A 15,190-nucleotide genomic window follows, 5' to 3' on the forward strand; every position below is an offset into this window, starting at 1 on the left:
GGCGGCCACTCTGGGTCCTGGGGGACTTCTGCGTTTGAGGCTGTAGTTTAAAACACACTTCTTGGCTTTGCAGTCATGGTGGGGTGGGAGCTCTTTAATCCTGCTACCCTGAGCATATTTCTTGGAAATGTGAAGACCTTACCCAGACTTCACATAGGGTTGCTGTTTCCGGGTTCACAGTATTATGGGCTGATTAAGGTAACTAATGCCCTATGTGGACATGGGAAGCCATGCTCTTTTTTTTGTCACTTTGAGAATACTCTGCCATCATCAGCACTCCATAGGGTTTAGGACGCTCTGTAGTGTCTGGATTGCTGTGTTTGCCTCTCTCTGTAAACACAATCAAGTAGATTGATGCTCCCCATCAGGCTGTAATGAAAAATGACCAGTAATGGAAAAATAATCACATGCATGAGAATTAGAAGAGAATATATTACCCGATAAGAATAATGACAATATAATGGATTATGTTCCTTCTCCCTTTTGTAATGTCTTACTAAGTTCCATTGAAAAGATTACTAGTTTTGGAGGTTGTGTAGTTGGAGCTTCCTTTCCAGGAGCTGGGGAAGGCTTTGGAGAAGGTATATGATGAGGTTTGAGAGAAAGGAGGGGACGTTCTTAGTGAAGTTTTAAGAAAATTGTGCAGAAAGTGAAATCTTTAAAAAACCCAATTTCAAGAGCAGTTCAGAATGCTAGCTTTCTAAGTAAAGTTTTCCTGGATAAAGGAAAGCCTTCCCATGAATAAACCTCAGCCTTCTGAAGAGGTTTTCTGGGCAAAAAGCTGGAGTGGGTGAGGATAGTTGGAAGAGATGAATGAACTCATTTTCTGTTGACTGTTGTCCTTGTGCTCCTGGAGCCAAAGTTTGACACACTCTATTTTAGCATTTAAAATCAAATTTGAAAACCATTGTCAGGATAAAAAGTACTCTTCCTTTTTCCCCATTAAAAAAAAAAAAATCTATACCCACAGGTACCAATCCAGTGATTTCAAAACTATTTCCTAGTCCTTAAAATTCCCCTTGTGGCTCAACATGTTAAAGACCTGACATTGTCTCTGTGAAGATGCAGGTTCTATGATCCCCATCCTTGCTCAGTGGGTTAAGGATCCAGTGTTGGCACAAGCTGGTGTATGTCACAGATGTGGCTAGGATGTTGCTGTGGCTGTGGTATAGGCTGAAGCTGCAGCTTCAGTTCAACCCCTGGCCAGGAAACTTCCATATGCCACAGGTACGGCCATAAAAAGAAAAAACAAAAAACAAAAAAAACAAAAAAACAATAACCTATTTCCTAGTCTCCTGGCTTCCCTTGGGTAACTGGTCTATTAAAGGTTAAAGCAGTTCTTTTTTGGGGAGTGGTGTGGGCTCTGCCTGAAGTGTATGGAAGTTCCCCAGCCAGGGTTCAAACCTGAGCCACAGTAATTACAACTAGGGATCCTTAATTGCCAGGTTGCCAGGGAACTCCTAAAGTAGTTCTTTGTTTAGTTTTGCAATAGGCAGTCATAGACTGGGCTCTGTGTTTTAATTTCCTACCAAAAGTCCTATGCTATGTTTAGTTGCCATTTTATGCACTCAGAAACCTGGATATCAGAAGGATTAAGTGATTCTCTCCTTTACATCACTCAAATAATTTAATAAATTATAAACCAAGTTAGAAACAGAAATCAGATTTACCAACTTAGAGTCACAGTCTTATTCTTGGAGTTCCCTTACATTATCTTGATGTAATGTTTCCAGGCCAAATTACTTTACATAGAGTACCTCATGCAAACATGAGGAGTTCTCGCTGTTGCACAGCAGGTTAAGGATCTGGCATGGTCTCTGTGGCTGCATGGGTTTGATCCCTGGCCTGGTGCAGTGGGTTAAGAATCTGGCATTGCTGCAGCTGTGGTGTACATCGAAGCTGTGGCTCAGATTCAATCCCTGGCCCAGGAACCTCCATGGGCCACGAGTGCAGCCAAAAAGAAAAAGAAAAGAAAATTGCAAACATAGGATGTCAAACCTGCCTATAACATCTTGATTCATAATTTTAGTCAGTATAACTCATTTGACAAGGTGCCTCATGATGATCGTGGAATTAGGAGCATTGTTTTAGTTGGACTTGATTTTGTAACAGATTTAAGGATTGAATGCACTGAGGTACAGCGTTACATTAGGAGTGAATAAAACAGCAAAGGAAAAGTGAAGTCCATGTCAGCAGGGAAATGGTGCTGGTGTGAGTTTATTAAGTGCCACATCCCTTGAGGATGAAACAGCACCATGTCTAAATGGGCTTTATGTTTGGAGAACGTGTCTTCTCTTCTTGAGTTGCTGTCTCTCTTGAGACAAGTGCCGGTGAAAACGGAAGGATTGGAGTAATGCCTCAGGCTGTGCATGTCACTGCCAAATCCTGCAGCCCCATTGCCAAGGGTTGATGTTACTTTTCCCCAAGTTTGGGGATTGTCTTGATCCAAGGTCTGTGCTTACCACGGGTAACTAATGAAAAAATAAACGGATCTGTAGCCCCAGGAGAAATATCACCTGCGACTCTAAATGAAACACGGTCAAACAAATGACATTGGGCCTCTTTTTACCGGGAGGATCTAGCACCCAGAAGTCAAAACCCTAAATCAGCCATGTGAGTCTTGCAGAAAATCCAGTGGCCCCCTGATCATTTAATCCTGATGAATCAGTTGTAATCCTCTGCATCACCATCTATTCACTTCCTCATTTGGCTGACTCTTGGCCCAACCACATGCAACTTGAATTTTTTATTAACTATTTTGATTAGTTGCATTTGCAGAAAGAAAAAAAAGTAACACTTTTCACCCCCTAAATATTTATGACTTTCCAGTGAATGAATGGTTGGACCTTGTATCATGTATTTGAAATGTTGGCTCATCTTGGAGTTTTCTGACTGAAATGGAAGCAGCGATCCTAATTTGAGATGCAAGCAAGTTAGGGACAAAGATGAGAATCACACATGAATTATAGGATTGGAGTCACTAAATTCTGGCCTGCTATTAGCTATGGAGATTTTTGTAATTAAACTTTTTGTTAGTTTAGTATAGATACACATGGAGTTGAAAGAAGTAATAAAAAGAGATGTCCCCATATACTCTTTATCCAATTTAAATGTCTTAACATCTTACAAAACTATCACTGTCAGGATATGGATGTTGGTACAGCCAAGATACAGAACGTCTCCAATCCCACAGAGATCTCGCCTGCTGCTCTTTTAATAATCACACCCTCTTTCTTTCTGCCCCACCCCCCACTAAGCTGTTCTCCAACTCTGTGATTTTGTCATTTCAAGAATTTTATATAAATGGAATCATACAGCATTAAACCTTATGGGAATGGCTCTTTTCACTCACCATATTCGTTGAAGATTCCTCCAGATCAGTGAATATGTCAATCGTTTGCTCCTTTGAATTGCAATGGAGCAGAATTCCATAGTGTGGAAACCACAGAGTCCGGTTCCCAATTCACTTGTTAAGAGACGTCTGGGTCGTTTCCAGTTTTTGGCTTTTATGAATAAACCTGCTAGGGACATTCATCTACCAGTTTTTGTGTGAACCTAAGTCTTTACTAATCAGGCAAAATATAATTACTGGGTCATATGGTAGTTTTTTAAAGAAACTGCCAAACTCCTTTTCAGAGAAGTGATACCATCTTATATCTCCACCAGCAATGTATGAGAAATCCAGGTTCTCTATATCCTTGGCAGTATATTGATGTTCACCATTTTTTATTTTAGCCATTGTGATAGGTATAGAGTGATATCTCATCGTGATTAATCTACATTTCCCTAAAGATTTATGGTATTAACATATTTTTCTGAGCTCATTTGCCATCAGCATGTCCTCTTCAGGGAAATGTTTGTTCATATCTTTGCTCATTTCCTAATTGAATTCTTTGGGGGGTTTTTGGTTGGTTGGTTTTGTTGTTTTACTGTTGAATTTTGAGCATTCTTTATATATTCTAGATACTAGTACTTTGTGAATATGAGGTTTGCAAATATTTTCTCTCAGTCTGTAGCTAGTCTTTTATTCCTCTTAACAGAGTATTTTTTTCTTTTCTTTTTCGGCCACCCCATGGCATATGGAATTCCCAGGCCAGGGATCAGATCTGAGCCACAGTTGCTACCAATGCCAGAGCTGTGGCAATGTTGGATCCTTAACCTACTGTGGCGGGGTGGGGATCCAACCTGCATCACAGTGCTCCAGAGACACTACCAATCCCACTGCACCATAGCAGGAACTTAGCAGGGTATTTTTGAAAAGCAAAGTTTTAAAAAGACATTCTTATCAAAGGTACATGGACTTTTCTCCAGGGTAGACTATATATTAGGCCATAAAACAAGCCTCGATAAATTTAAAAATATTGAAATCATACAACATATGATCTCCAGCCCCAATGGATTGAAACTAGAAATCAACAGCAAGAGGAAATCTGGAAAATTCCTAACGATATGGCAAATAAAGCATACTTAAACAACCAATGAAAAGGAATAAATCACAAGAGACAATAAAAAATATTTGGGGATTAATAAAAATGAAAAAAAAAAAACCCATGATATATAGCAAAAGCAGTGCTCGGAGGAAAATTCATAGCTGTAAATGCTTAAATTAAAAAATAAGAGGAGTTCCCGTTGTGGTGCAGTGGAAACAAATCTGACTAGGAACCACGAGGTTTCGGGTTCAATCCCTGGCCTGTTCGGTGGGTTAAGGATCCCGTGTTGCCGTGAGCTGTGGCATAGGCCAGCAACTACAGCTCCTATTAGACCCCTAGCCCGAGAAGCTTCATGTACCGTGGGTGCAGCCCTAAAAGGACAAAAGACAAAAATAAAAATAAACATAAGAAAACAAATCAATAAGCTAGTATTCTATGTTAAGGAACTAGAAAAAGAAAAGCAAAGTAAACCAAAGCAGACAAGAGGAAATAATAAAGATTAGAATGTAGAGAAATGAGAATACAAAACAATAGAAAGAACAAATTACACCAAAAATTAATTCTTTGAAAAGATCAAAAAAATTGACCAACCTTTCCCAAGAATGACCAAGAAGAAAATGAAATAAAACTCACATTACTAAAATCACAAAAGTGAGAACATTACTATCAACTTTACATAAATGAAAGAGAATTATATAAACTATTGTGTACCAGCAAATTAGATAATCTAGCTGAACTGGAGGAATTCACAGACGCTACCAAACTGACACACACACACACACACACACACACACACACACACACACTACCAAAACTGACTGAAAAAGAAATAGAAAACCCGAAGATACTTATAACAAGTAAAGGAAATTAGTTGGTAATCAGAAAACTCCTAGCAAAGAAAAGGCCAGCATCAGCTGGCTTCACTGTCAAATTCTGTAAATTGTTTAAAGAAGAATTAATATCAATTCTTCTCAAATCTCCCAAAAAAAGGTCAAGGAAGGAGCAGTTCCTAAATCATTCTTTGGATCCAGTATTACTCTGCCATCAAAGCCAGACAAAGTCATTCCAAGAAAAAAAAAAAACAAACAGGCCAATATTCCTTACGAATATAGATGCAAAAATCATCAGAATATACTAACTCAGATGAAATGTGTGCATATATTCAACTTAAAAGGTGACAGTGTCCTTCTTTTAGAGTCTGGCTGCCTTCTCATTGTCTAGATTTCTCTAAGCTGTTCTTCCCCATGGTTACAACTACAGTCTGTCCACCTCAGGTTTGCCATATGAACAAACACCTATAAAACATCTCAATCTAGCCAGACACACTTCTCCACCAAAAATGTAAGTCATGTGTGCTGACGTAGGGGAACTTGAGGAAGTGTAATTAAGTAAATTACTGTCATCTTATTTCAGTTCCTTGGATGGAGTCACGTAAGAGAGAAGGGGCTTAGCAGGACCGATGAGGAGGTGGGAAGGCAAAGCTTGAAGGGAGGAGCCCAGCTTTACTCTCTGCATCCCATAGTCACATAAAGGAAGGATGCTTGGGAGTAAGTCAGCTTCTCTGGGGAGACCTATCACTAGACTTGGCCTCTGGTCCCCAGACCTCATTGCCTAGCAACGAGCAGTGGTTTTGACAGGCAGGGGCAGAGAGTATTCTGGAGGAGCACACCTAACCACAGCAGCATTTTGATCTCACCCTGAAATTGGAGGTGAGTTGGAAGCCCCCATTTTCTCTTTGAGCCACAGAACTGATGTTCATGCAATAGGACAGTTAAGGCAGAAATCCAATTACTGAACTAATTAGCACCTTTGAGTGGTAAGCATTACCCAGTATAGCTGGCACTTCCCTTCTTTTTTTTTTTTTTTAATGCATTACTCTAATTCTTTTTTTTTTAACTTATTTTTATTTTTTAATACTTATTTCCCCAATACAGTTTTGTTTTCTACTGGTGACCCAGTTACACATACATGTACACATCCTATTTTCTCACATTATCATGCTCCATCATGAGCGACTAGACACTTCCCCTTCTTGGAGAGATGGTGGAGAGCCAGCGGCCCTGGGGCCCACAAGCAGCTGAGCTTAGTTACTGCTTATCAGAATTTAGCACTCTGCGTCCAAGGCCTTTTGCAAAGCTAGCTTTCCAGTTAACATAGTTTCAGAAGGTGTTTTAATTCTCAAAGGAGTTTGGTTAAATGACTTTCTTTTGGCTCAATCCCACTTTAAAAATTGTTTATTCTGCTACTGAAAATTCCATTTGTCCTAGGTCTTAAGGTGAAATTAAAATTCCATTTAGGGACTAACCATGCCAACATGGGATTTCGGCCTTCATTAGAAAGAATTTTGTTGTTTGCTTGATTTTCTGCCACACTGGGCTCTTTTATTTTCAAAGCTGATCTGAGGGTATTTGGAAGGAAACTGAAGCAGCAAGAGAGCAGCATGCTGGGCTTAATGGCCTTTTTGAGCTGTAACAGAATATTCCTTCTGTCTAACCCATCTGTAGAGGCTATTCCACAAAACTTAAACCTAGATGGTTCTCTGATACCTGAGACAGATGAGGAAACAAGAAAGCTTTTTTTTTTTTTTCTTCTGAAGACAACCTTTTATTTATTTAAATAACAGTCGCATCAAAGCATCTTTTAATCTCCTCTGATTCCCAAGAGACAAGTTCACAGAAGAAGACCACATTCTTAGGTTTCTTTGTAAGCACCTTTACCAAGAAGGGCTTGTCATTTAGTAAATCACAGTCAGTATGTCAACAATCACACTGAAGTGTTATCTAGAAGCACCCCTGCCTTCTTAGCAGGTGTCGTGAAGGAAAAACCCTTCAAAAGCAGTATTATCTTTTTTTTTGTCTTTTTAGGGCTCACCTGCGGCATATGGAGGTTCTCAGGCTAGGGGTCTAATCAGAGCTGTAGCCACCGGCCTACGCCAGAGCCATAGCTACTCGGGATCTGAGCTGTGTCTGTGACCTACGCCACAGCTCATGGCAATGCCAGGTCCTTAACCCACTGAGCGAGGCCAGGGATTGAACCCTAGTCGGATTCATTAACCACTGAGCCACAACGGGAACTCCTATCACAGGGTACTGAATACAGTTCCCCTTTGCTTGACAGTAGGACCTTGTTGTTTATCTGTTTTATAGATCATAGTTTGCACCTGCTAATCCTAAACTCCCAACCCCTCCCTCCTACCCTTTGACAACCACCAGCCTGTTCTCTGGGTCTGTGGGTCTGTTTCTGTTTTGAAAGTCCTTTCTTAATGGCTTAGGTTTAACCGTATGATATTGCCATTTCTGTAGGCAACATAAACAGCTGAATATCATCAATTTCTTGGGGTTGAAGTCAGTTTCATATTTCATCCTTCAGAGAATGATGAGGCCACCATTCAAAAATCTGAAATCGTAATGGCGTTTCCATCATGGTGCAGTGGTTATTGAATCCAACTAGGAACCACGAGGTTTCTGGTTCAATCCTTGGCCTCCATAAGTGAGTTAAGGATCCGGCGTTGCCGTGGGCTGTGGTGTACGTTGCAGACTCGGCTCGCATCCCGCGTTGCTGTGGCTCTGGCATAGGCTGGTGGCTACAGCTCTGATTAGACCCCTAGCCTGGGAACCTCCATATGCCGCAGGAAGCAGCCCTAGAAAAAGCAAAAAGACAAAAAAAAAAAAAAAAGAAATCTGAAATTGTGAGAAAAGGCTGGTCAGGCACAGTCCCTCAGAGCAGAGCAGACTGTTGCCCTTATAAAAGGTTTTCAGGGCATCTGAAGTTCAAGGATCAGAGAGATTAGAGACTTATGTGCGCTGATGCCATCTGCACAGGTAGTCACCTGGGGAGACTGCTGGTGACTGGTTGCCCTGAGAGCTCTGGAGTGAGCCCCTCCCTCACCTGCTGACTGGGAAGCCAGTGGGTCAGCTGGCTTCCCAAAGCTGAGTCAAGATGAGTTGTCATAACCGGAAAAGTTTAAAATTGGTTCTGGGGACCACTTGTTACCATGGCTAAAGACAGTGCACCTTCTCCTAAGCTTGTCAGAGTTGTTTGTATTCTTTTCTTCTTCTTCTTCTTTTTTTTTTTTTTTTTTTTTTTTTTGGTCACCCTGAGGCATATGGAGTTCTGGAGCCAAGGATCAGATCCGAGCTGTAGTTGTGACTTATGAGGAAGCTGTGGCAATGCCAGATTCTTTCACCCACCGTTCAGGAAGGGGGATCAAACCTGGGTCCAAGCACTGCAGAGATGCCACTGATCCCATTGCACCACAGTGGGAACTCCATGTTTTTGTTCTTGTGGTTCAACTTAAAGAAGATCTGTAAGCAAGGGCTCAAATATTGAAAGCAAGTGGTGGAGCCATGGTCTACTTACTACAATTTTCTGGAATCAGTTGGAAAAGAGAGACAGCTATGTGCGCACTGCCTTCATGTTCTGAAAGGGAGTGACCTTAATTCAAATGCTTGTTTTTATCTTGTGGACTGGTGCTCATAATTGACAAGGACGAAGACAATTCTCCCATATCCTAAGCCCCAATCATGTCTTCGCTTCCTGCGTCTTCTCCACTTTTCCCTCTCTTCCTTTCAGTGAGACCCCTCCCTTTCCTGGCAGCTTTGTCAAAGTGCCATATTCACTCTAATACGTGAGCCCCACCACCCTTCATTTCCCACTCACACAGCTGACTCTTGTAGCCAGCTTTCCTTTTCAGAGTTCTAACTATGACCTCTTCCCCTTTTTGTGGCCCCTTCTAGTACAAGGCGCGTGGATAATTCCAACACGAGGCTGGTGGTCCAGATTGAAAAGGATCCAGGTAAGAGGATACCTTCTTTCTCTCTTTGTAAACTATTTGTTTTGTTGTGTAGATGGATTCTTTCAATCCTAAAAGGGGGATTAAGTACCTACTTTTGTTAGCCATGGAGACAGTGCACATCTTGGTAAATAAGCTGATGGTAAAAATGAAACTGCGCATATAGAACTGATCATGACTCCTGATTTGGTTTGGAAATACATCCCTTCATTATTTAGAATTGATTAGATGTCTCTTTAGTAGTGAATGTCTGTTAATTATGACATTTCATGTTGTATATGATAAACATTAAATACAGACTAAAAACCTTGGTACTGGTCTTCTGGCAAAATATTTTCGGAAAAAACATCAGTGTTATGATGTTTTAAAGGCAAACCATTTCAGATTCCAGGATCCAGAAGTCTTCAAAAACTTTATTCAATAGTAAGCTGTGTGGAGTTCCCATCGTGGCACAGTGGTTGACGAACCCAACTAGTATCCATGAGGACGCAGATTCGATCCCTGGCCTTGCTAAGCGAGTTGAGGATCCAGTGTTACCACGAGCTCGAGCTGTGGTGTAGGTTGCAGATGCAGCTCGGATCCCATGTTGCTGTGGCTGTGGTGTAGGCTGGCAGCTACAGCTCCTATTCGACCCCTAGCCTGGGAACCTCCAAATGCCACGGGTACAGTCCTAAAAGGACAAAAATAAAATAACCTGTGGAAGGATTTATTTACCTTCCAGAAAATCACTTTACTTTTTTCTTCCCATAATCCATCTCATTTTTAACTGTTCAGCCTCTTTTTTTTGCTCATATCAGAATATATATTTCAACTATTCTCTATTTTTATCCACCTCATTCTCTCCCCTGGGCCAGAAATTGTCTAGCAAGAACTGTAGTATGTTCATTAGCTATGTACGTATTGCATATACATTGTTAATTTGAAAGCCTAATTTGAAATTTGAAAATACTTGGCTTATTTTTTTGTTGTCATTTAACTTCATGTCAGTCTGACTTGGGGAGCGAGCGTGGGCTGGGGTATAAATAACTCTAGTACGGAGCCATGGGACTCTGTGTCTTTGCAGGACCATTGGTATTAGCATATGGATAGTTGTATAAGTGCATTGTCTTTAGATGTTCCTCATTTTGTCTCATTGTACTCTAATTGTGCAGATATGAGGTCAATGTGTTCTATGATCTCCACTTTTAGTGGTTTAAATTGTTTTGTTTTATTTGAACATTTAAGCAAAAGTTAATTCTCTCAATCAGACTTTTCCTTTAAAAGTGCCAGACACTCAAACTAATCTCTGATTAGTGTCTCAGGACATGAGCTGATTCATCATAGAAAATGAATATCATGGCAGGTCAGGCAGGCTTCATTGGCAGAGAAAATTAAGCTTACTGATACTTTATTAGGCTACATGACATGACTCAGCCCATGGAACTGTTCATTTCTTTCCATTAATCATAATTAGGTTGTCAATGCACTCATTTCAATTCAGCTTTTAACTGTCATGAATGCCTGGCAATGATCTTCATAGCTTGATAGTGTTGTCTTGTAGACGGCTTAGTGGTGGATCAATGCTCTTCCTTATGCAGGTGCATTTGGGGCTAGTCTGCACCTTCCTACACCCCCAATCGTGCTGTTTCTGGAGGGTACAGAGCAGAGAAGCTGCATTCAGATCTCCAGTCTTTATCTCAGACCTCCCTGAAGCTCTGTCTCCAATGCCAGTGCACAGTCTAAAGGGGATCCTGGAGCTTTGCTTTAGGTGTTTTCTCTTTGAAGCAACCCTATGCTTCTATGCTTCTCTGACTTTCCAGAGCCAGGATTTACTTCCCAAAGAAGAGATACCCCTAAAATAAAAGCACGGAGGGCAGGCTTTTCTCCTGGTCCCTCCCAGCACTTCTTCCACCCCTAGGACCACAGACCAGGAGGACTTCCCAGGTACCTAGTCTTCCCTAAAAGTCCATCCTTCATCTTGAGAGATCTGACAGAGGGAGTAGAAGAAGTCTATGCCCAGCAGGGACATGAAAGGAAGTGCACCACGAACCCCCCTTTCATGCCCCTTTCCATTGGGAAGCTGGGTATTATTCCTCCACTCCATCTCCTTGCTCTGTCCTTCCCCCTCTCTGCCCTGGTGTTCTCCTCCCTCCCAGTTAGAATAGTTAAGATTAAACAAACCAAAAACAGTTGACAATACAAGTCTTGGCAAGGATGCAGAACCACCAAAACTCTCCACCCTGGGAGAAGGATGCAAAATGGTGCAGTCGCTTTGGACAACAGTGGTGCCACTCCTAGGGGTGACTCAAGGCTTTTCACATCAGCTTCGGCTCATGAATATCATGAGCAGATCTACTTATAGTCGCCAAACCTAGAAACAACCCAAATGTCCTTCAGCTTTTGAATAGATAAGCAAACTGTAGTACCTGCATCCAAAAGAAACAGAATGAACTATTGCTCTGTACCACAATATGGATGCAACACAAAAGCATCATTCTGAGTAGTGCCTACGTGACTGTAGGCATTGTTTAAGGCACATAGAACTGTACAATAAAAAGAGTGACATTTTATTCTATATAAATTATTCCCGAACCAATATATATATACACATGTATAATTTTAAAACAGTAAATATCTCTATATAATAATTTATATCTATGTATATAATATATAAAGTATATTTGTATATAACTTGATATTAGCAATAATTATTTATATTGAAGCATATATCTATATATATGTTATATACACACACATACATATATGTATATAAACATATATATATGCACACCGTTCATTGTATTTGTATGTAATATATAATATTAGCAATAATTATTTATATTGAAGCATATGTGTGTATGTGTATATATAACATGTATGTTTATGTGTGTATATAAATAATATATGTATGTTTATGTGTGTATATAAATACACACGCACACACGCACACACACTGTTCATTGAGTGTAAATTATATCTCGGTGACTTTGATTACCCAAAAAAACACTAGAGTTACTTGATGGATATGTTCTCTAAAACCAAGTTTCTCTTAAAGAAGCTGTATCAGCTATGGTGTTATCTATTATTCAATAGCTATTTAGTTAGTCCCTATAACATGTAAGAATTCTGCCAGGACTGTGATACAAAAATAAGCAAATTCAGTCTTCCTTCACTGTATCGTGCCTTGGGGAAAGCAGATGTTAATCCAATGACCATACACACATGTGCACAAAAGTTGAATTCCACCTGCAACAAGTGCTTCAAAGCAGAGGGTCACAGAGCCGACGGCCTGTAACAAGGGACTCGGACTGGCGCAGTGGTCGGTGAAGGCCTCCTGGAAAGGGCAGTTGAGCGAAGGTCTAGAGAACCGTAGGGGGAACACGCCAGGGAGGATGGAGGAGAAACCCAGGCCAAAAGGCCGGTCTCTACAAAGCCCAGGGTGGAAAGGGGCATGTGAGTCACTCAATGGAGAGAAGTCCCGCGTGGCAAGCGGGACGGATGAGGGAGGGGTTAGTGCGGGACAGAGGTAGAGAGCAGACCACAGCGCCCCTTGGGTGACCATCCGCCCTGAGCTTGATCAGGGCCGTCCCAGATTATTCCTATCAAGGATAACTTACGAGACCCTGTTACAGGGGATATGATGAAGTCATGTCTCTATCTTAAGAACCCTGAGAAATCACTTTAAATAATAGGCTGGTGGAGTCCTGGGGGACATGGTCCCCTTTTCAGTGTGAAAAGCTCCTTCCAGCTGTGGATAGAGAATAGGTTAGCTAGAAGGTGTCCCAGCGAAGGTATCTAGAGAGTCCCGTGTCCAGTGCAGCTTGGAATGGACACAGGAACGGGGGAAAAGTAGGAAGATGCAAAGAATACTTGAGGAAAGTAAAATTGGGAGGCTTGGGTGTGAAGGAGTGGGGATCCCTAGCTTGTGGCCGACTGGATGGTGGTGCTGCCCTCTGAGAACAGAAGGGGGCCTGAGTTGGACACACTGGGCGGGGCGCAGGGGATGGAGCATCTGAAATATACAAGAGGGGTAGACAGGGAAGTTACAGGTATTGAGCTGCAGCAAGAGATCTCACCTGGACTTCATAAGTTGTCTGCATCTAGGCAGGAACTCAGTCCATTTGTGTAGATGACATTGACCTGGAGGAGGTCTCGAGAGAAGGAGTAGGAGGGTCTCACAAAATGCACTCTGATGAGAGAGGTGTCTGATTCACTTCAAATGAGAGCCTGCTGTCCCCCACATCTGGCACACCAGAGTAGGACTCACCGGGGCTATTTCTCATCCTGTCCTCAGGGAACAATGACAACAACCTCAATTCCATTTTTTACGAGCACCTGACAAGGGCCCTGCAGGAGTCCCTCTGTGGAGACCTGGTCCTTGGGCGATGGGGTAACTACAGCTCCGGCGATTGCTTTATTTTGGCTTCAGATTATCTCAATGCTTTTGTGCACCTGATTGAAATCGGCAATGGTCTTGTCACCTTTCAGCTTCGAGGACTGGAATTCCGAGGTAAGTGATGCTTTACCGTGGACATTGCTGAAAATCAGTCATTTGGGTTCATTATCAGGCAAAGCTTTCATAAGAAGTTGCCCTTAAAAAAGGACGCATGGCATGCCTGTCCTATAGGATAGAACAAAGGAGCTTGTGCAACCACTTTCCTCAGTGCATTTGGATAGAACTAAGCCCCAGTCACCTGAGAATATAATCAAGTGAAACCTACAGTCTGGTGTAAACCTTCGAGTAGTAGCGAGTCAGGACTTTGGTTTCCTTCCTTCTGGGAAAAACTCAGAAGAAGAAGCAGGTCTGGAGCACAGATTGTCCCTGCGTAGAGTGGCCAGACCGGAAACAGGACCTCGGTCTGTGTTGCAAGTGCCATGGTCTGTGGTGGGCAAGTGTCTCTGAGATTTTTTAAATCACCAGTGACATGATAAGAAGAGGGTTGCCTCATAGAGTCATCCTTTGATTTAAATGAAGTCATGTATGTGCAGGTGCTTCGGGAACGCATGCTGCTCTGTTACTGGGTTGGCTCGAATCTTGAAAGGTGACTCCAGGTCTCCCATTGATCAGATGCTGGAGCTGTGTGGTGGGTCCTGTGGGTGTCAGCACATTGGCTGTGCTCCTGTGCCCGTCTCCTGGGTTCTTTGGTCCCTCATTCATTGGTACTGCCTTTCTCCACTGCAACACCTCTTTGGTGTCAGGCAGTGTTCTCTTTTCTTTCCTCCTTCCTTTCTTTCTTTCTTTCTTTCTTTCTTTCTTTCTTTCTTTCTTTCTTTCTTTCTTTCTTTCTTTCTTTCTTTCTTTTCTTTCTTTCTGCCACAGGTGTAGTATATTGGAAGTTCCTAGACTAGGGGTCTAATTGGAGCTGCACCTGCCTGCCTACACCCCAGCCACAGCAGCAACCCACTGAGCGAGGCCAGGGATCAAACCCATATCCTCATGGACACTATGTTGGGTTCTTAACCTGCGGAGCCACAACGGGAACTCTAGGCAATGTTCTGACACTGGAGATGCTGTGAGAGTTTTACCCTCGAGACGTGGAAAATAAACACGTAAACAAATGAGCAAACCAGTAACAGGTCAGAGGAAGGCTGTAGAAGAGGGTGACGAAGTTCTGTGACTGAAATTACGTCGGAGGGTGAGCGGGAGGGGTTACGTTAGATGGATGGTCAGGGAAGGCCCTCGGGGAGGATGGGGAGAAGAATGTTCCAAGTGCTGAGTGTAGGAGTCAGAGGCCACCCTGGTGGAAGGATGTGACCAGAAAGTCGGGAGGGAGTCCCTGTCATGGCTCAGAGGTAAAGAACCCGACTAATAACTGTAAGGACGTGGGTTCAGTCCCTGGCCTCACTCAGTGGGCTAAGGATCTGGCATTGCCATGAGCTGTGGTATAGATCACAGATGTGGCTTGTTTCTGGCGTTGCTGTGCCTATGGTGTAGGCGGGTGGGTGCAGCTCTGATTAGACCCCTAGGCTGGGAACCTCCATATGCAGC

General features: G+C 42.3%; 1 protein-coding gene across 1 annotated transcript in view; it reads left to right on the top strand.

Annotated features, from left to right (window-relative positions):
- Positions 1-15,190, top strand: part of PCNX2 (pecanex homolog 2 (Drosophila)) — a 294,055-nt gene that overhangs the window by 217,986 nt on the left and 60,879 nt on the right. The window contains 2 exon segments of the mRNA XM_021074292.1: positions 9,167-9,225; positions 13,496-13,711. Of these exon segments, the coding sequence (XP_020929951.1) occupies positions 9,167-9,225; positions 13,496-13,711 (275 nt within the window).

The sequence above is a fragment of the Sus scrofa genome, chromosome 14 (genome assembly GCF_000003025.6).
Source record: "Sus scrofa isolate TJ Tabasco breed Duroc chromosome 14, Sscrofa11.1, whole genome shotgun sequence".
Classification (NCBI taxonomy): Eukaryota; Metazoa; Chordata; class Mammalia; order Artiodactyla; family Suidae; genus Sus; species Sus scrofa.